Source organism: Lactuca serriola, chromosome 5 (assembly GCF_051521515.1).
Source record: "Lactuca serriola cultivar US96UC23 chromosome 5, Lser_US96UC23_V15, whole genome shotgun sequence".
NCBI lineage: Eukaryota > Viridiplantae > Streptophyta > Magnoliopsida > Asterales > Asteraceae > Lactuca > Lactuca serriola.
In genome coordinates this window covers 36,723,961-36,744,906 of record NC_136412.1, presented here as the reverse complement: position 1 = coordinate 36,744,906, position 20,946 = coordinate 36,723,961, and the positions used below count along the sequence as shown (strand labels likewise).

At 34.6% G+C, this 20,946-nt stretch overlaps 3 protein-coding genes across 3 annotated transcripts; 2 read left to right on the top strand and 1 right to left on the bottom strand.

Annotated features, from left to right (window-relative positions):
• Positions 1–1,572: 1,572 nt before the first annotated feature.
• Positions 1,573–3,754, top strand: LOC145052313 (kinetochore protein). The gene is made up of 8 exons (XM_079000114.1): positions 1,573–1,827; positions 2,064–2,129; positions 2,236–2,382; positions 2,504–2,617; positions 2,696–2,785; positions 2,868–2,990; positions 3,130–3,344; positions 3,514–3,754. Exons 1-8 carry the CDS (start codon positions 1,647–1,649, stop codon positions 3,523–3,525), a joined length of 948 nt encoding a protein of 315 aa, XP_078856240.1. The 5' UTR covers positions 1,573–1,646; the 3' UTR covers positions 3,526–3,754.
• Positions 3,755–3,783: 29 nt separating this feature from the next.
• On the bottom strand, positions 3,784–6,870 carry LOC145052314 (lysM domain receptor-like kinase 3). The gene is made up of 10 exons (XM_079000115.1): positions 6,231–6,870; positions 5,939–6,136; positions 5,733–5,875; positions 5,553–5,642; positions 5,377–5,482; positions 5,124–5,275; positions 4,825–4,922; positions 4,471–4,609; positions 4,248–4,346; positions 3,784–4,137 (listed from the first exon to the last, which is right to left on the bottom strand). The coding sequence occupies exons 1-10, from the start codon at positions 6,868–6,870 to the stop codon at positions 3,973–3,975; spliced, it is 1,830 nt and encodes a 609-aa protein (XP_078856241.1). The 3' UTR covers positions 3,784–3,972.
• Positions 6,871–15,121: 8,251 nt separating this feature from the next.
• On the top strand, positions 15,122–19,757 carry LOC145052312 (ATP-dependent Clp protease ATP-binding subunit ClpA homolog CD4B, chloroplastic-like). The gene is made up of 9 exons (XM_079000113.1): positions 15,122–15,308; positions 16,171–16,763; positions 16,856–16,971; positions 17,050–17,172; positions 17,240–17,425; positions 17,510–17,725; positions 17,808–18,025; positions 18,113–18,188; positions 18,276–19,757. The coding sequence occupies exons 2-9, from the start codon at positions 16,190–16,192 to the stop codon at positions 19,545–19,547; spliced, it is 2,781 nt and encodes a 926-aa protein (XP_078856239.1). The 5' UTR covers positions 15,122–15,308; positions 16,171–16,189; the 3' UTR covers positions 19,548–19,757.
• The last annotated feature ends 1,189 nt before the right edge of the window (positions 19,758–20,946 follow it).

Below are 20,946 nucleotides of genomic sequence, written 5' to 3'. Positions count from 1 at the left end.
TTTCAGGCCGTAGTGTGGCACCTTTTGGCCGCACGATTTGATTGGTCCTTGCTCTTTTGACCTTTTCAATAGTCCTTTTTCGGTTTTTTTAAACTAACCTTATATATACATATCATATTTAGTTTAGTTTAGTTTAGTTTTTTTTTTTTTTTTTTTTTTTTTTTTTTTTTTTTTTAAATTTTAAAGTAATGGAATGTATGGATTTTTTTTTTAATGAAATTTAAAGTTTTTATTTACATTAAATTGTTTAAAAAAAAGTATGGCACCACTCCGTGGGTGTGGCAAGAAACCACACTTTGGTGATGTGTTGCCTATGTGACAATGTGACAAAATAAGGAAGTGTGATACCACTTTCTCCAGCCTAAAATAAAAAAAAGGATTGTTAAACAATTAAAAAAGACTGAAAACTAATCATGTGGTAAAGTAAACTTACACTAGTGTTTGGAAAAAAAATCAGACTTAAGGCTGGACCCTCGTTGGAAAAAAAATCGAGACCCGATGAGTAACATTGCCAAGAACATATCAACATCCACCACCCACTGCTATGTTTTTTTTTTCTCCGCAAATAAGGCGTCGAATTTGAGATGAGTGCATATATGAGAAACTAAGCTGCAAAAAATAATTCGAGCAACAAGAAATTAATACAAATCTATGATAAGGTGCATATATGATAAATTGGGTTCCATAACCCAATTTTGGTGGTCGTGATAGGTCATCAAACAAAAATGAGTGGTGGTTAGAGACGTTGAGTGGTTTTCGAAGATGATATAGATATGAAATAGAACATATCGGACAACAGGATAGATCTAGACCATGTAGATCGGCGGCGGAGCAGAAATGACGGAATACGATGACGATGAAGTGGATCTCAGAAGATGGTGGTAGATCCTCGACCACGGTTAACGATGACAAATGGATGATCGACAACAGTCAAGTTATGGTAGCTGAGATATTTGTGGCAGATTTAGGGTTTAGAACTTATGTGAAAGAGAGAGGATATATTTTATTTGTCTTTTTTTTAATGATAAATGATAAACAAATATTGAATAATTCAAAGAAAAAAGACTTAAAGGCATTATAGTTTTTTTAGTTATGTTTGGGATGAAACATGTAAGTTTAAAATTAATCACCAGCAATCAAAATGAAAATGAAAACATATAGAGATTAAACCAACAAATCTGGAGACGACAAGAAAAAAGTCATATATGATTTACTTTAAAGTTTTAAAATCAAAACATATAGAGATCAAACCAACAAATTTAGAGACGACAAAGAAAAAATTGATATATGATTTACTTTAAAGTTTTAAAAACAATTAATACTCTTGTAAAAGATACTCTTGATATCATAAGTTTGCATACATTTCTTTTAAAATACATATTTATTTGATATCATAAGTTTCCTACCAAAAATTTCACACAAAAGGTGGCCAAACTTGGTTAAAATGAAGTTTGGAGTTTCATTTGTACTAAAAAGTTGTTAAGGTGTAGCACGGAGCTCCACAGAAAAGTTCCAGGGGCTCTACAGCAATTTTCCATTTTGAAAAAAACAAATAAAGCAAAACGGCGGGCTATGCGAAATTGCGAAATGTGAAAACTCCCCGTTTCAAAACCTATCCCACATACACAACACACATAGATCTGCAGATGACGATGCAGGCGGGAAGAGTAGGAGATCGTGATATCAGGGCTAAAATGGCGGAACTGCGACTGATTACCGACAAAGAAATTGAGATTCATCAGCGGAGGCAAGAAGCCGCCGTTCTTTCATTGCGCAAATCTCTGCAGTCAATCAAGTTCGACGCCCAGGAAACTGTGTTAAATCAAGGTGAATTTATCTTCTAGAAATCTTAAATTGAGCGAACACTTGAGGCTTTTCCGAATGGTGTGTGCGATTTGGTGTTAGATTCTAACGTTGATTAACATAAAAAACTAGGGTTATTTTCGTATAGTAGAATACTCGTAAAATCCGACCATACAAATAGGGGTGGGGGGTATATACATCCTAAATATAGTTGTTTAAAGAAGCATACATGGAGCTAATCTTCAATGTGGTTGTTTCAGACAAGATAGGAAAGCTCAAAGCTCAACTGAGGGCGGTGGAGGACGATTTAGTGAAAGCTCTTTCTGGTATTCCCTCATATGAGTAACAGTGCTATGATTTCGTTTTAATGTTATATAAGTGGTTAAATGATGGTTGAGTTAAAGTAACAAAGCTACACTAATTGATATTTAGTGAAGACCCGGAAAGAGGCAAAAAAGATGGCCATAGCAGACTCCATTTCTGCTACAAAAGCCAGACTTGAAGAACATAAGAAAATTGTGGCTGATCAGAGAACCAGAAAGGATGAATTTGCAGCAATCATATCAGAGTCTTTCGAAGGTATTCTTTTTGTATTCTGTAGTACTTTGTAATTAATTTGCCATCTAATATATTTGTATCACAATGTAGTGATGATTCATTCTAATAATCATTCTTTATAATAATACTCTTTGGTTAAAAGCTCTGAAAGAAAATGAAGAAAAGCATAGTCAAGATGCAGAACGTAGAGAAGAAATTGAAGAGGCGATTTCTTGGTACAATAGGGTGCTTGGATTCAGAATCGAAACAGGACATGGTACATAAGTTTCTTGATATGATTTTATTGTGTGAGGAGAAATGAGAGCTCATCTTACTTGTAATATAATTCTTTCAGGTATAAAGTTTATCTTCAGCAACATAAATAAAAAGAATCCAAATGAAGAGTATTACTTCACTATTCGCCTTGAGAATGATATTTATTCTTGTAAGTAAAGTAATGCATGCATTATGTATTATGATCTCTAGTGTGATGAAAATTATACTGACTTTGCATTTGTTGTGTTTAGTGCTTGATTGTCATCCAAATGTGAGTGAGGTGAAAAAGTTGATCCATGAACTTAATGCTACTAATGGCTTGTATCGTTTTGTTAGAACTATGAGAGCAAAATTTCAAGAGGTTTCAGCAGTTGGTATTGACCTTATCTTTTACACTCTCTGGTATAATGGAATTGGGGAAGGAATGGAATGGAATGGCTCATTCCATTCCATTCTTTTGTCACTTCCATTGGGGGTAGGGGTATGTTGTGATGTATTATTGTTTTTTTGCAGAAAATTTAACTGAAACTGGTGTTCATCTGCAAGAAACTTCTGTTATATCAATGTCTGCCCCATTTTCTTCAGTCTCCACTGATAGTGGAAGTGCAATGGAGGAGGATGACTCTAGAGAAACCAGGAAAGCCAGACGTGTTCAAGGGGTACAATCGTCATTTCAGTCCCCTGGATCTGCTTCATCTCTACGCCGCCGCCAATCCCCACGGTTTAAGGTACAAATATGAAATTATAATGAGAGACTTTACATGTGTTTGGTTGGTGGGATATGGAATGCAATTCTCTTGTAGTTTTCTGTTTGGTTTACAAATTTGTTAAAGGAATTGGAATGTAAAAGGACGAAAATACCCTTTGCTGATCAAATGTGTTTAATGAATCTGGCAGGCAAAGAAATGAAGATGAAGGTTGCTGTTTGTTCATTACAGTGTGACTTGCTTGTTTTTATGTGTGTTAGCCAAAAATGGTATCTTTTAACTCGTGTAATTGGTGGCAAACTCTATTGTTTGCTTGTAATTAAAAATATTTTTTAGGGTATAAGGAGTTGACAAATGCAATATTTGTTGCATTTAGTGATTGTTATAATTAATCGTTATTTATACAAAACCATCTTCTGCTTTCATCATAAGACTGCAATTGTTTGTAAAAAGATGCATCTACGCTCTTGAATTGTAGCTACCGAATATCGATTCATTACTTGTTATGACAAAAGAATAGAGATACATCAAGTGTTTGATGTTTCCCAGATGCATAATATGATCTATGGACACTGTTTACATTCTGTTTTGTCATAACTGATGTTTATATCTATCAACATTCAAAAGGAATCGAATTGTGTTTGTTTCATCATCTTCCATTGAACAAGCCACTAAAAACCTGGCTGGTTCCACCCAGTGATGCTTCCCATTCTATGGAGCTCATCACAATTTGGGCCAACATTGTCACAACATTGCGCATCTCTGGTCTATTACAAGGATCTTCACTCAAGCATAACATAGCTGTTTCTGCCATCTGACAAGGGTAAACTTTTGTTATTATTTAATAAGATAAGATAAGATATGTTAAATCATCATTTTACCCTTACGTTTTAACAAAATATTCATGAATTCCAATCTACCAACCTTATTCGCTTCTTCAATAGGGTAACTTCCCTTTAGATTGGTGTCAATTTGAGCTTCCAATGCAGCTCCTGAATCTTGATCTTGAAATATTGCACGGAACTGGTCATTTTGGCAGAGAAAATAGCTAATCGTCAATTTGATTTTGATGTGAATAATCGTTATAAACGTGTTTATATTTAAAAAAAAAAAAAACAAACTTTAGGAACATTATACTTTGACTTACCACTGCAACTAGTGTCTTGAGCTTCTTTGGATCGTGCTTATCACGTGCAAGTGCTTGCTGACCTGTTATCAGCTCTGCTAGAACCACACCAAATGCAAATACATCGGTTTTTGATGTGGTTTGCATTTCACATATCGACCTTTCATAACCAAATTGAACAACAAGTCATTGTCACGATAATAACCAAATAACTAATTAACCATAAACTATACCCAACTGTGAATTTCACTAAATTTACTTATATATATATATATATATATATATATATATATATATATATATATATATATATATATATATATATATATATATATATATATATATGCATATCATCGTGCAACAAATTAAACATACTCAGGAGCTAGATATCCAGGGGTACCCACAACTTTTGTGGCTATGAAATCCTCTTCATTTGCACGTTCCACAAACTTGGTTAGACCAAAATCTGCAACCTACATATCATCATCAACAATTCATCCTTCAAATCATGGAATTCTAATAACAAAAAAGGCAAGTATATGCTCATAGCTTAATTTGCTGAATGTTTTTGGACTATAATCTGCCATGATTTTGGAACTGAATGGAACTCTTTCAAAGTAATTGGAATGTAAACCATGTAAAATGACCAAAATACCCTTTATTGACTTTTTCACCTTTGCTTTAAGTCCCAAGTCAAGAAGTATATTGCTTGTCTTAATATCTCTATGAACATAGCGTGCCTTTGTATGATCATGAATGTATTCGATTCCCCTAGCAGCATCAAGCGCAATGTTTGCTCTTGCTGTCCATGAGAGTGGCTGATGACCTGTCACTTTGTGATTTTTTAGAATATTTAACAAACGAAAAGCATTGAATCCACTTTTTTATCTTATATAAATTATATAAATATATCCAAATATGGTTTACCTTTTAGCAAAGGGTCCTGAAGATGTTCGCTAAGTGTTCCATTTTGCACATACTCATACACCAAATAAAGATGGCTGTCACCACTTGCATATCCCAGTAGTTGCACCTACAGAGCAAAGACAAAAGTTTGGTCAAAATAGTCATTTAACTTTTTGATTTAAAAATGAACTTCTTACCACATTATTATGATGTATCCTACAAAGAACCTTGAGCTCTGCAAAGAACTCCTTTGACTTGCTAGATCTCATTTTCTTTATCGCAGCTTCCTGTTAGACATATAAATAAGCAATGTTAATGTTAGATTAATATGTAAAAAAGGAAAAAAAAAATTGTGTTATATATTATAAATGTCATACCCTTCCTCTTATTATTCCAAAGTACACTTTACCAAATCCACCTTCTCCTATTTTCCTAGCTTCGTCAAAATTATTTGTAGCCTCCTCAATCTCCTCCAGACTAATTATCACCGGTTTTTCAGACTCGATGCTTGTTGTTGCCTCTGCATCACCCATTTAAATAATAAAAAAAATGTTTTTCTTTTTTTCTTTAACATTCAACTAACCTTCCATGTCTATATTTAAAAAGTGATCTTCAAGGCTTTTTTTCTCAGCATTTAGGTTCGTTCTCATAGACTTGGGTTCATCTTTCTTGATTCCATGATCCTGTCTTTTTTTAAAAAGAAACAACAACGATAATACCACGAGAACCAGAACAAGAGCTAACACAATAAAAACGATTATCATCCAAGCCTTCATCTTCCCTGATATATACAATAGTATAAGCTTAAAGTCAATGACTCAATACACACTAATAGCTGAGATGAGTTGAATATATACGTATATATATATACTCACGTGGCTTTGAAGTTCGAATCTTGTTTTTCTCCTGTGGTACGAAAAGTACCCACCCAATATCTATAGAATTAGGATCTTTAGTCAAAACCCTATTCATGTTCTCAACTTCAACCTCTTTTGCTGACAAAAGCTTAGAAATTGCAAGCATAGTGTCCCCAGATTGGACTGTGTACGTGACAACTTCTTTGTTAGATTCGTTTTCCAAACACCCACAAACAAGACGTACATTAAGTTCTTCATTTTCTCCACTAACATTCCATACTTGTCCACTATAATACTCATTTGATATATACTCAACACTCTCTTCGGGTTTCTGTTTATAAACCGTATCATACAAGTAGTATCCATCACTGCTGCTGTTGTCTTTCTTACAAGAACACTGAACTGAAACTAGATAATCGATATTGGAATTGTGGTTTATGGGTGTGATTTTGGAGGTGTTGACAGAGTACAAAGAGCTTATTTGTTTGAGATTTTGACCTTTGGAGATGTGGTATAGATATGAATTGCATGTACGAGTATAATTAGAACAAGTTAGTGGGTACATAAATGTTGATTTTATGACCACATTGAGGGGAAGAACTTGTGTGAATGAAACGATGAACAAACTAACATAAAGAAAGTGAGAGGATGAGGCCATGACAAATTTTCAGGAAGCAAAATGGAATTGTTGGACATGTAGAGTAGTATAAGTATAACGGCTACACTTTGTAGTCACACGTTTGTCATCTAGTTGGAGGAAGCTAACGACTGTCTCTTTGATCTAATACAAAATAACGACTTAATTTAATATAAAAATATTATTAGACCCCGAATTCTTGGATGTTTATTTTTCTCCATTTATTATCTATATGATCAAAATTTGTTTTATTTGTTTTACTCATTTATCTACTTATGACTTTTTGACATAGTCAATATCAAACCATTTTCTTGAAATAATTCAACTGTACTCGTTGCCTCGTTGGCATGATGTGATAATGACAAAGAGAAATTCCAATATATATATATATATATATATATATATATATATATATATATATATATATATATATATATATATATATATATATAATGCATGGCCGGCATAAATCTCCATCATCATTGGGAGTTCCTCCTACAATCATGAGAAAAGGTTTGGAGGATCTCCAGAATTGAGATGATGCTTATATGGGCCCATGATTTGTGGGGACGAGGTTCAGTTTATAAAATAATGGGTTTATGCCATGGTATATGCTTAACTTTGGTTTGGGTTGAACACTAGTTTGGGCTTGTTTGCTTTTTGGAATTTAATTACCGATTATTTCAAACATATATTAACATAAAAAATGTTATGAGCTCAAATACGTATGATTTTGAAGAAACTTGTGTGCTTGGCTTTTTGCTCTGGTGCGAAGTTGCTTAAAGGTGTTAAAATAGTTTGGTCAGAAGGTTGAGCAAGGTGTAAAGATGGGTATACTAATTAGGTTATGTAGAGTTTTAGCTTATAAATAAAGGGAAAATTTCAAACCACTTGGGTTGTGGTGACTTGGTAAGACATGTGGAAGATATGGTGGATAACCTACTGACCCATGTTCAAATCTTGACACTACTAAGCCCTTGTGGCCATGGAGGTTCGCCTGCAGTGACTCCAGGGCATGAGACAAAGCCTCATGTCTGCAGCGGGGGATTAGTCGGTGCGCGAAAGCTGGTCCGGAAACCCTCGTTAGGGAAGTTCCCTTTCCAAAAAAATAAAGGGAAAATTTCATATATATCCTTCCAAACTCTAAAAATTACTTCAATATCCTTATAAACTTTGATATTACGTGTATATCCCTCTAAAACTATAAAAATTACATCAAATAGTCACATCTAAAGTGTTTCTTGAAGTTGCTATATAAATGTCTTATGCACTCACGATGCTCAACATTAGGATAAACCTGTGTAATAGCTACTTCCAATCCTCTTTGCATATCAGAGGAGATAACAAGACCGTTTGGTGTACCGATTGCCTTTTGTAGTGACTTAAGAAACCAAGTCCATGATTTTGTATTCTCAGACTCAAGCACACCATATGCTACCGGAAACATGCCATCATTACCATCAATACTTGGGGCAGCGCCTAGCACACCATTAAATTTTCCCTTCAAATGACAAGCATCAATCCCAATGTAAGGACGACAACCAGCAAGAAACCCCTTAGAGCATGCATTTAGTGATATAAAAAAGCGTAAGATATGTTTCTTGTCACCCACTGTCTGCAAATTAATCTCCACAACACTTCCATGGTTTCTTTGTTCAAGTTCCTGTTTGAAATCATATATATATATATATATATATATATATATATATATATATATATATATATATATATATATATATATGTACGTAAGAGTCATCCCACTTTCCATGCATATCACTATAAGCTTGTTCTCTTCCTCTAAAGACTCTCATATATGGTACGTCAACATTGTAGATTTGCATAAGCCACTTTTTTAGGTTGGCAGGAGATACATCACCATCAGATTTTAGCTTGTCGGTTACAACATCACTTATCCATCCTTGAGTTGCATGTTTGTTACCACACTTGTTGCTTCGAATACACGAATGAGTTTCTACAAATTTCTTAACCTACAAAATTGCATATAAACATATAATCATGTTAAGAAAATAATCATGTCAATAAATGTACTAATGTAGTATTTCTTGAAATGTATACTTACTTCAAAAGTAACTTCATCTTGCGTATGAGAAGCATGGATTCTCCACTCACACTTTTTATCTTCACAACATGCCGTAAGTCGTGTCAAATCACTTTTTTCAATGACATATTGAAATTCATTTGTTATAGCGTAGTGGTTTAAAGCTCTTCTAAAAGCAATCACATTTGGAAATTTAGAATTCACTCTCATAACTTGACTTTTATTGCTATATGTATCGATTTTGAAATCAGAATTTAGAAGCTCATATTCATTATCGGAACTATAACGACTATGATAGCTTTCTTCACTTGGACAATTTGAATTTGAATCATTTTCATCATCCGATTCCTCACTAAATTGATCTTCGACACTAGATGGTTTATCCCTTTGTTGTGTAATTTTTCCATTCGTCGCATAAATTATTACTTCTTTCTCCTCCTCATACATGTTAAGCATCACCATGAAGTTTTCATCAGAATCCAGTTTAATAAAACATTGTTCTTTTGCATGCTTATCAATAAAGACCATTGACAAAACAATATCGTCTTTTGATGGATAATGTTTTTTCACTTCTTCAACTAGTTGATTCAAGTTGTACGAGAATATGTCTATATAGAGAGTTTTTCTAAAACTGAAACAATACACTTGCCTACATGAGTTCCTGACAAATCGAAAAAAGCCTACATATTTCAGTTTAAGCTTGTATTTCCATGTTACTTGCCTGATAACCACAAAGGAAAATAAGTTAATGAAATAAATAGGAAACATAAAATATCATCCATCTTGTAGGTAAAAATGATTTGATTGTTAGAATTATTGTAGATACTTACTCAATTATTGGGGAGTGATCACCAATCTCCCATCTTAGTGTGTCAACCTCATCATCCATCAAAATTAATCGAATACAACAATAGCAAGAGATGGAGAAGAAACTCTGTTTTGTGGACCAAAAGTAATCAATGTAGATACATAATTAATTGAATGCAAAGTTAATCTAATGAAAATTACAATTACTTCAAACAAGTTGACAGACCTGTTGTGATTAAGATGCAGCGATAACACTAGATTGAAAAGAAACTCTATTTTTTGTCAACCAAAATTAACCCAACGCAGATAATAAACGAATGCAAAGCTAATCTAGTGCAAATTAGAATTACTTCAAACAAGATAGCATACCTACTGTGATTAATGTGACCTGTCAAACTGATTAATGCGACCTGACGAACTGATTAGCCTGGGGACGAGATACGCTCACAGCGTGGAGACGAGATACGTTCACGAAGACTGATTCCAATATTAAAGGGACTTTATCAATTAACAGATAGGAATGTGTAATCTGTTACATGATTTAGTCTGTCAATTAATTAAGAAAGGGTGGTTTGAGATTTAATTATGAAAGGGTAAATTGGTAAACTAATAAATGATTTTGAATATTAGATATAAAAAACTAATAAAAATTGATATAATTCTAATTAAAAATTGATTTTGGATATTGATGTAATTTTTATAGTTTTAGAGGGATATACACGTAATATCAAAGTTTATAAGGATATTGAAGTAATTTTTAGAGTTTGGAAGGATATATATGAAATTTTCCCATAAATAAACTATCTCAACTTGCTTTTCAAAAAACTAATTTATAAATTTCGATAATATATTTTTATGGTCTTATCAAAACTAGACTATATTAAACTTCGAAAATAAATTAGATTACACATGTCAAAAGGAGTCTTAATATTGATACTCTTATATGTATGGTCTGTCAACACTTTACCACCCATTTTTTTTTAATTTATAAATACTTAATGTATTAAATATGATTATAAAGGTATACTGTTATTGTTGCTATAGCTTAATTTATTCTATTCACTAGGACAATTTAAGATGCTGTAAGCACTTAATTGACCTTAGGTGTAGTTGATTTATTTGATTCGGCCAACCTTTTGAGTTTTGACATCATGCCTAATTGCCTATAGTTTTATTTAATTGGACCTTGATTACTTTAATCTTGAAACTTAAAAGAGGAAATATTAATAAGTTAAATAGTTTCTTATTATACAGTTACATATTTTATGACAAATAATAATAAGATAACGGAAATAGGAATTTCCTAATAAATAAATAAACAATAACCTAACATTTAGCTATATACCTCAAATAATATTAAATTTGTCAATTGTTAACTGAAATAGGTAATCCCTACTAAATATGGCAATTGAAACTAAAATTTGCAATTCCTAGATCCTACAACTCAAAATTCTAAAAATAAACATGCTCCATAAATAGAAAATAAAATTTTTATTTTTTTGGTTAATAAACATCCTCCTTAAATATCTCACGATTTCCATACTAATCAAGCCGCTCTAATCATCATAAACCAATGTTCTAAAAAATTTGTCATGACGTGCCATGGCTCTAGAGTTTGTATTTTACAGTACGTTTTAATAAAATGTCATCTTAAGTCATATATTTATATAAAAATAAATAATAGTGGAATATATATATATATATATATATATATATATATATATATATATATAAAATAATTAATTATATACAAAATTGTCGGCTTAGGTCACCTCTTAATAATGACGTTTCTTACCATGAGGTCCACCATTTATAAAAGTTTGGAGTTTGATATTGTCGCCAAGTCACGCCTAACGTTTTTTAAAAATAAAGGCACTGAAATGATAAAGAGATAAAGGGGGTATAAGGAGAGAGGGTATTTTAGACATTCCATTTGGTCCTCTTACTACTTAATGCTATTAACCCAAGAGACTTGGTTACAATGGTGGATCTCGAGGTCAAGTAATGTGTACAGTTGATTATGATTATTAACCGTGTAAATTAATAAAAAACGAAAAAAATAGAATACCATTAAAACTTTTAACTAAATGTCATTTTACAGTTGAAATCTACGATGCCATATAACTAAAGAACGGTTGGTAATATTTTCTACAAGGACACATAACTAAATGTCATTTTACAATTAAAATTTACAAAGACACATCACTTGCTCACCTGAGAAATGGTTTTATAGAACATTTTGATTAGATTAGTTTGATAAATCAATGCCTATTTAATTTACGTTTACAATTAGTCATATAACTTATCCATTTGGTTGCTTATGCATAAAAAACAAAACTACTTAACAATTTCTTCTTTTTATACATATCTATCGAACCATTAAGATATTATCATAAATTTAAATTAATAATAATAAAAATCAAATTTAACAAACAATTAATCATTCATCAAAGCAATAAAAAAAGTCATTAAAATCTTCGCTTAATTATTATTTTATCCAAAAAATAACGCCAAGTAACTAATAACCCTTTTCAATTAATAAAAAAACATATAAGTCCATGGGTACGGGGGTGTTTATGGGTGTAAACATCTACGTGGAGGGGATGTTCACACGTGAATACCACCCCAATGGGTGTAGTTGTGACGTAGAGTAACTAGCTTCATGGATGTTTACAAAATTTTTGATTGGTTAGCTCAAAATTGAATGCATTCTCATCGGCTGTTCACTAGTTGTTTACTAATGAACACCATTTCCAACCAATATTGAATGTATTGTAAAAATGGATTGATGATGATGTGGAGTGATGTTCACCCGTGAACATATCCCATAGCCTAAGAGCGTCTCCAACCCATTCTCATTTTTCATTTTTTTCTCTATTTCTTCCTCCATTTCTCTCCAATCTTATCCCATTTATTCCCCCATTTTGGGGGAAATGAATAGTATAACACCAAATATGGTGTTATACTATTCATTTCCCCTAAAATGGGGATAAACTTTGAGTTGTCGGTTTTAGTCCCTCATTTGATATATTTACACATTTCTGGTTTTTTTATCTACTAATTGTTATTTAAATGTAATATTTAATACTTATAATACTATGTTATATATTAAATTATATTAATTAATTATAAATATAAAGTTTGTTTTTTGTTTTTCAAATTCGTATTAAAATTTAAATACATATTGAAAATTTAAAACACAATAACGTATTTTACAAAAGTTTATAATTACGTATTATAAATATAATCTTATTTACTTAATATTATTGTAATGAAAAAAATATAGATCATATATTTGTTGCAACCAAATTAATAGATGGGGTGTGCTTGACAATTTATATAAATTATAAGAATGAAATATACTTTTTTGGGGTAAAAATGGAGTAGGGTTGAAGATGAAATACTATTTACCCCATTTTTTACTCCATTTTTTTTTGGGGAAAAATGAGAGTAGGTTGGAGATGGTCTAAGGAGTTTTATTGTATCGATTCCAACAAACAAATGCAAGTTGTAGTTTCCAATGATTTGGCCTGTTCTTTTTCTAGCAAGCTCTTATCTAGGAGAAAGCTAAGTTAAACTTTTGAGAAGTGAAGAGGGTGGGGTCATTTGAGGGTGTTTTTTATTTTTTGGAAAAGTAGAAGAAAGAAAGAGTTACAAGATATGCGATAAAAAAGAAATCCGAATTTTCAATGAGACTGACGGTGGCGATATATCCAACTAGGGCCATACATCCCACTCAACATACATTGCCTCCGCCACTCGTTGGTCATAAGGACCGGTGACGATACAAATTCCACAATTAGGGAACATTCATGCAAGAAAAATTTCATAAGAAACGTTTGAAGAAACTTTTTAAAACCATAAGGACCAATGCTGAAATTTAGTTGAAAGATTATTTAGAGATTCTAGATTTCGAAATGACAATGCAAAAATGGTCCATGTGTTTGTCAAAATTATGTAGTTTTGGTCCAAAAAAGCTTAGTGGTGCAACAATAGTCCAATTTTAGATACTTGTGTGGTTTTGGTTCCTATGGTTATCATATTTTTTTTAGTTTTGATCCATACCCTATATGAAATGACGAGTATGCCTCTAACTGATTTTTTTTAAATAATTTCACTTGATTATATTCCTTTAATTTCAATTTTAATAATACCAAAAAAGAAAACTCACTCACCCACCCCTCACAAATCATACCGTACCCCCACCTCCTTATTCCACATAATCTATCTCTTTCTCTTCCAATATTAAGAAAACACAAACACACACACACATACACTCAAAACGTATACACACACTCAAATTATCCCACACTTCCTTCTTCTCCTTCGATCAATGCAAATGTTAATTAAAAGAAATATAGACGAGGAACACTTTAGATCAAGATCAAAAATCGGTCCCATATTCTTCCATTTTTTCTCGACTTGTAGATTTCCTAGGGAAATAGCAACAAGTTTGCGATGGTGATCTATCGCCCTTTTTCTACTTCTCTTCTGAATTGATCCTTTCTTCAACATACCCTACCACCTTATTTCCCCTAGCAACCACAATTAGTCTATCCTACCATCTCCATCCTATTTGTTCATCACCACCCTGCCACGCTTGTTCATCAACGTTGCCGATGCTTGTTTATCATAAGGCACACACAATTTCGAAAATCGATATCAAGTGTCTCTAGTTGTAGGTTTAGACTCAATATACACACACACAATATCGACACTTGCTAACCCTAACAAAACTCACCTGAAAATTTGAAACAAAATCATTAGCAGTAGGCATCAAGCATTTTGTATTCGGAAAAGAAATAATCGACCCACATAGTTTACAAATTCATGGTAATCGAGAATCAAAGGCACAAACCATAGATGTCTTGTCTCGTCTGCAAGTTTCAACAAAATCGCCATTGTTGCAGGTTGGTATTCTCCATTTAGTAATGTTTTAAACTCAGCTGAGCTTTACAATTACAAATCAGGACATGGAGAAGCCGTAATAGCTTGAATAGACGAAGGGAAATGTGTTATGGGTGTTTATGGATTCAAACTTTTACATAAATTCTAGAAACTAGGATTTGGACTGTTATTCTAAGGATATTTCCGGTAATGTAGGGTTAAGAGGTGTGGGGTGAATAGGAGAAGGAGAGGTGTGGGGTTGGTGGGCCCTGTTTTATTTTCAATTAGTTAAAACCATTAATATAAATATAAAAATGAAAAATATAATTATAAAGGTATAATTAGAGACCAAAATAAAAAAAAAAAATCTAAAATTGGACCTATCACTAAACATTTTTGACAAAAATCACATATTTTTTTTAACATTTTTGCAATTTTATCCATATAATCCAACGGCCTGTGATGTGGTATTAACAGAGCAGCACCGTAACGATAGCATTCTAAGTGATTTTATCCTCGTTTTACACCGGGTGGAATTGCGTGTCGAAATAATCAAATATGCGAGATAGTTTGGAGAAGAAGATATAGACCCACCTCCTGTTATCATCCACATTTCTTCAATCCGGCGGATCTCCAGCAGCCGATTATCAGAATCTTCGCTTCCAAACGAAACACGAATTTCTCCTATCTCGTTCAAGTGATTTTGGTACATAATCTAAATCTTAATTGTTTTATTTATTTATTTATTTATTTTATTTTGTGTTTGGCATATCTATCTGTATATGCTCAGTACTATTTTAGGGTTTCGATTACAATTTATATCAATTATGGCGATGATGTACGTGGCTTTGTTGAATGGATTTGGATTTCTGTGTTTTTGAAGCTGTGTGAATGAACTGATAGGTGTTATTCGAAGAAGTGTGTGATTGATAATTTCGTCATTTCAGTGCCGAATCCGAACTTTTAGCATGTAAACTTGTTGGCTGTTGGTTATGTTGATTAGCTATTAAAGGTTTTTGTATGAAAGATGTTGCTCAGTGCTTGTGTTGATGGGCTGTTTTTGTTCAGAGTATTTTGCTATTCTAATTCAGAGGGAAAAATTGATTACATCTGGATTATGTTGTTAGTTTTCTTATGCCTTGAGACTGTTCACAACTTTGCTGTGGTCTGTTAGTTTGGGCGATTGTGATAAGGTGTAGCTGTCTTAAACAGTTTAGCTTCCCAAAGAAAATATGCTTATACCTAGATTGCTTCTCCACATACTGGGGACAATTTGGTTTCTTATTTTAATTGATTTTTTCAATTGCTACTTAATAAAACATTCTAACCTCTACATACTAGCATTATCAAATACTCATTTTAGAAGGAAATTTATTCCCATAATTGGAAGCCTGTAGTGTAGTGTAGTTTTATCTCAAATGTTTCACCTAACTGAGTTATTAAGCCACTGAATGCTTGTTTGAACTTGGCTTCCCATGATAAATCTTAATCTCTTGACTTTCCAACTGAATTTCATGCTTATTTATATAAATGTTTTGAGTCTTTTGACCTCATGTACCAATCATCAGGCTTAATAGTGTTGCAATCATGGCGGGGGCTGTGGTGCAATCTACCAGCTTTCCTTCAGTTTCCAGTGAAAGCAGGATCCATTCAAAGAGATCTGGAAATGCAAAAAGACCAGTCAAAATGATGTGTAGCTTACAATCTCCTCCAATGAGGGTGAGGACTTTCTCTGGTTTACATGGAGTCAACGCATTAGACAACATGGTCAACAGAAGCCATGATTTCCACTCAAAGGTAAAGGTAGCAGTAGCCACCTCTGTTAGGAGAGGAAAAGGAAAGGCTTCAAGAATCGTGCCAAAGGCCATGTTTGAACGCTTTACAGAAAAAGCTATCAAAGTTATTATGCTTGCACAAGAGGAGGCAAGACGCCTTGGTCATAATTTTGTGGGCACAGAGCAGATTTTATTAGGTCTTATTGGTGAGGGCACTGGTATAGCAGCAAAGGTTTTGAAATCAATGGGAATTAATTTAAAAGATGCACGTGCTGAAGTAGAAAAAATTATTGGTAGAGGTAGTGGATTTGTTGCTGTTGAGATTCCATTTACACCTCGTGCAAAGCGTGTTCTTGAACTATCACTAGAGGAAGCCCGACAACTAGGTAATAATAATAATAAATAAAAAAACAATATGCATGAATGTTGAAACTTGAAATGTTAATAATGTTAATTCGTCCTCCATGGATTCTTTTAGGTCATAATTATATTGGATCAGAGCACTTGCTTCTTGGTTTGCTTCGCGAGGGTGAAGGTGTAGCAGCTCGTGTTCTTGAGAATTTAGGTGCTGACCCAAATAACATTCGCACACAGGTAAGTGTGGTTAGATTTTTTTTTTCATTTGCCGAAAATACCCTTGTCTTATGTGTGATGTTTATACTTGTTGAATAGGTGATTAGAATGGTTGGGGAGAGTGCAGAAGCTGTGGGTGCTGGAGTTGGTGGTGGGAGCTCTGGAAACAAGATGCCAACTCTAGAGGAATATGGTACCAATTTGACAAAGCTAGCAGAAGAGGTAACTAATGATTTAACTATTTATTCACTGATTTTTTTTTTAATTAATTATTTCTTCCATTTTGTAGGGTAAATTGGATCCTGTTGTTGGAAGGCAGCCACAAATTGAAAGAGTTACTCAAATTCTGGGAAGACGAACAAAAAACAATCCCTGCCTCATTGGAGAACCTGGTGTTGGAAAAACTGCTATTGCAGAAGGTCTTGCCCAAAGAATTGCAAATGGGGATGTTCCAGAAACAATCGAGGGGAAGAAGGTGGGTTGCAAGTTCAAATTTTCATTTTTATGTTATTTTTTTGTTCCTAATTAAAAGGTTAATTTGTGTTGGTATATTTTTCAGGTGATTACTCTAGACATGGGTCTACTTGTTGCTGGGACAAAGTATCGTGGGGAGTTTGAGGAGAGATTGAAGAAGCTGATGGAAGAAATCAAACAAAGTGATGAAATTATTCTATTTATCGATGAGGTCCATACTTTAATTGGAGCAGGAGCTGCAGAGGGGGCTATTGATGCTGCTAACATCTTGAAGCCAGCTCTTGCTAGAGGTGAATTGCAGGCAAGTTAAATCTAATGCAAGGGTGATACACATTTTTTTTTTTTTTAAATTTATTTCTGATATCTTTATCCAAAACTTGCAGTGTATTGGTGCTACAACCCTTGATGAATACCGAAAACACATTGAGAAGGACCCTGCATTAGAGAGACGATTCCAGCCCGTAAAAGTGCCTGAGCCAACAGTCGATGAGACAATACAGATTTTAAAAGGGCTCCGAGAACGATATGAGATCCACCACAAGCTCCGATACACTGATGAAGCGTTAGTAGCTGCTGCCCACTTGTCATATCAGTACATAAGGTACTCCAATCTATTGCATATTGTCATATGTTATATAACTTCATTAAAAAGATAATCTCTTATGCTTTTGTTTTCATGTATCAATAGCGACCGCTTTCTTCCCGATAAAGCTATCGATTTAATCGATGAAGCTGGTTCACGTGTCCGACTTCGTCATGCACAAGTACGTCTTTTTTCTTGTATATAATTATTTTTATCATCTTTGACCCCATGGATCGATAATCAATGATCTATCTTTTTTTTTAATCAGCTTCCAGAAGAAGCAAGAGAGCTGGAGAAAGAACTTAGACAAATAACAAAAGAGAAAAACGAAGCTGTCCGTGGTCAAGACTTCGAAAAGGCTGGCGAGTTACGCGATCGAGAAATGGACCTTAAGACACAGATATCTGCTCTTGTGGATAAAAACAAAGAGATGAGCAAGGCGGAGACCGAGGCGGGAGAGGAGGGCCCCACCGTAACCGAAGCAGACATCCAACACATTGTCTCATCATGGACAGGGATCCCGGTCGAGAAAGTCTCGACTGACGAATCCGACCGTCTCCTCAAAATGGAAGAGACGCTTCACACACGAATCATCGGTCAAGACGAAGCGGTCAAAGCCATTAGCCGCGCCATCCGCCGCGCCCGTGTCGGTCTAAAAAATCCCAACCGCCCCATCGCGAGTTTCATCTTCTCGGGTCCCACCGGTGTCGGGAAATCCGAACTCGCGAAAGCGTTAGCCGCGTACTACTTCGGCTCAGAAGAAGCCATGATTCGCCTCGACATGAGTGAGTTCATGGAACGCCACACCGTCTCAAAGCTCATCGGCTCCCCTCCCGGTTACGTCGGCTACACCGAAGGCGGTCAGCTGACCGAAGCGGTCCGGCGCCGCCCCTACACTGTTGTCCTGTTCGACGAAATCGAAAAAGCTCATCCCGACGTCTTCAACATGATGCTTCAAATCCTTGAAGACGGAAGGTTGACCGATAGTAAAGGAAGAACGGTTGACTTTAAGAACACGCTTCTAATCATGACATCAAATGTTGGAAGCAGTGTAATCGAGAAAGGTGGGCGGAGGATCGGGTTTGACCTTGACTATGACGAAAAGGACAGCAGTTACAACAGAATCAAGAGTTTAGTCACGGAGGAACTAAAACAGTATTTCCGGCCGGAATTCTTGAACAGATTAGACGAAATGATTGTGTTCAGGCAGTTGACTAAACTCGAGGTCAAAGAGATTGCTGATATAATGTTGAAGGAAGTTTTTGAAAGGTTGAAGGGTAAAGACATTGAGCTTCAAGTGACTGAGAGGTTTAGGGATCGGGTTGTGGAGGAAGGGTATAACCCTAGCTATGGTGCGAGACCGCTGAGACGCGCAATCATGAGGCTTTTAGAAGACAGCATGGCGGAAAAGATGCTTGCCCGTGATATCAAGGAGGGCGATTCCGTAATTGTTGATGTTGATTCTGACGGTAATGTTACTGTTCTTAATGGTAGCAGTGGAGCTCCACCGGAGGCATTGCCTGAGCCAATCTCGGTGTGAACGTATAAGGCTGGCCATCTTTAAACATAAATCATATATGTTGTTGGAACTCTGATGTTTATAAGTTCTTAGTTTTTATTAGTTATAATGTATCGTTGTAATTTATTTTAGGATGTGCTATGTAAAAATTGCATAACACTAGAATTTTTTGATACCAAATAATCATAACTTAATAGTCGGTTATAAATTATAAAGACAAAACTTCATAAATGGTCACTGTGGTATTTCGAAATCTAAAGTTTCGTCCCTAATTCTAAAAAATCTCACCGATGGTCCTTATGGTTTCAAAACTTTTGATGTTTGGTCCTTATGCGTAACTCCGTTAGATTTCTACCTTTAAAAGAAGGATATTTTGGTCCCCATAAAGTAGTTTTTAATTACAAGGGTTTTATTCTATTACATTTTATTTTGTTAGAATGTTATTTTGTAACATTCCAAAATTTAAGACTAAAAATTTCATTTTCGTTTAATAATTATAAAACAAATTGTTTGAAAACATCCATAGCGTCAATCTATATCAAAACCAATATATCAATAATCAAAACATGTCATAATAAAACAACATCAGAGTATAACTTCCAAAGATCTCGTGTGCGGAAATCATGGTGTGATGCGCTGCAATCATGCCGACTCCTTTCCTTTCGAAGAAGAAGTACATGAAACCAAAACCGAAAACCGTAAGCACAAAGCTTAGTGAGTTCCCCCATCATACCACATACCATACAATAAACACACTGTCAGACATATATGGGTGCCCAACCTACCCTGCCGAGCATACCTGGGTGCTCAACTTACCTATGTCAGGCCTACCGGGGTGCCCGACCTACCCCTGTCAGGCATATCTGGGTCCCCGACCTACCCTCCGGTTTATCTCAACCGGTTACAGGGTCTATTTCACCCCTACCACTACCACATAATAACATATCATAACCATACTATCAGGCATATATGGGTGCCCGACCTACCCTCCGGTATATCTAAACCGGTTACGAGGTCTAATCCACCCCTCCTAACACTATCTTATAATATCATAACATACTAGCATATAAAGCGTAACAGATAGTGGCATACCAGACAATTATCACAAAGACAATAATCTCTACTATAATCAGCTACTAGTGGGCCGACATTAGTGCCTTCGACCCACTTCTACAGGAAGGTAACTCACTTAGAATACTGGAAAGTTGCTGAAAATCCTCGGCTCCAAAAATCAACCCAACTCAAACTCAAGCTCCTATACACAAAAGATTTCCTTAATTACCCTTTCATACTCATAACCCCTTAAGGGTCAACTTGGTCCAAGTTAAAGTCAAAGTCAATGCTCCGAGTTGACTCAACTCGTCGAGTTCACTCCTCAACTCGTCGAGTTCCCATAAATCACAGAATCGTGAAATTGCGA

Coding starts and splice junctions, on each gene's coding strand:
- LOC145052312 (XM_079000113.1), top strand. CDS start 16,190: ATGGCGGGGGCTGTGGTGCAATCTACCAGCTTTCCTTCAGTTTCCAGT. Junction 16,764..16,855: donor AGAGGAAGCCCGACAACTAG/GTAATAATAATA, acceptor GGATTCTTTTAG/GTCATAATTATATTGGATCA. Junction 18,026..18,112: donor TTGTCATATCAGTACATAAG/GTACTCCAATCT, acceptor ATGTATCAATAG/CGACCGCTTTCTTCCCGATA.
- LOC145052314 (XM_079000115.1), bottom strand. CDS start 6,870: ATGGCCTCATCCTCTCACTTTCTTTATGTTAGTTTGTTCATCGTTTCA. Junction 5,643..5,732: donor TTGGAATAATAAGAGGAAGG/GTATGACATTTA, acceptor TATGTCTAACAG/GAAGCTGCGATAAAGAAAAT. Junction 4,347..4,470: donor TCAAGACACTAGTTGCAGTG/GTAAGTCAAAGT, acceptor CAAAATGACCAG/TTCCGTGCAATATTTCAAGA.
- LOC145052313 (XM_079000114.1), top strand. CDS start 1,647: ATGACGATGCAGGCGGGAAGAGTAGGAGATCGTGATATCAGGGCTAAA. Junction 2,618..2,695: donor CAGAATCGAAACAGGACATG/GTACATAAGTTT, acceptor TAATTCTTTCAG/GTATAAAGTTTATCTTCAGC. Junction 2,786..2,867: donor TGAGAATGATATTTATTCTT/GTAAGTAAAGTA, acceptor TGTTGTGTTTAG/TGCTTGATTGTCATCCAAAT.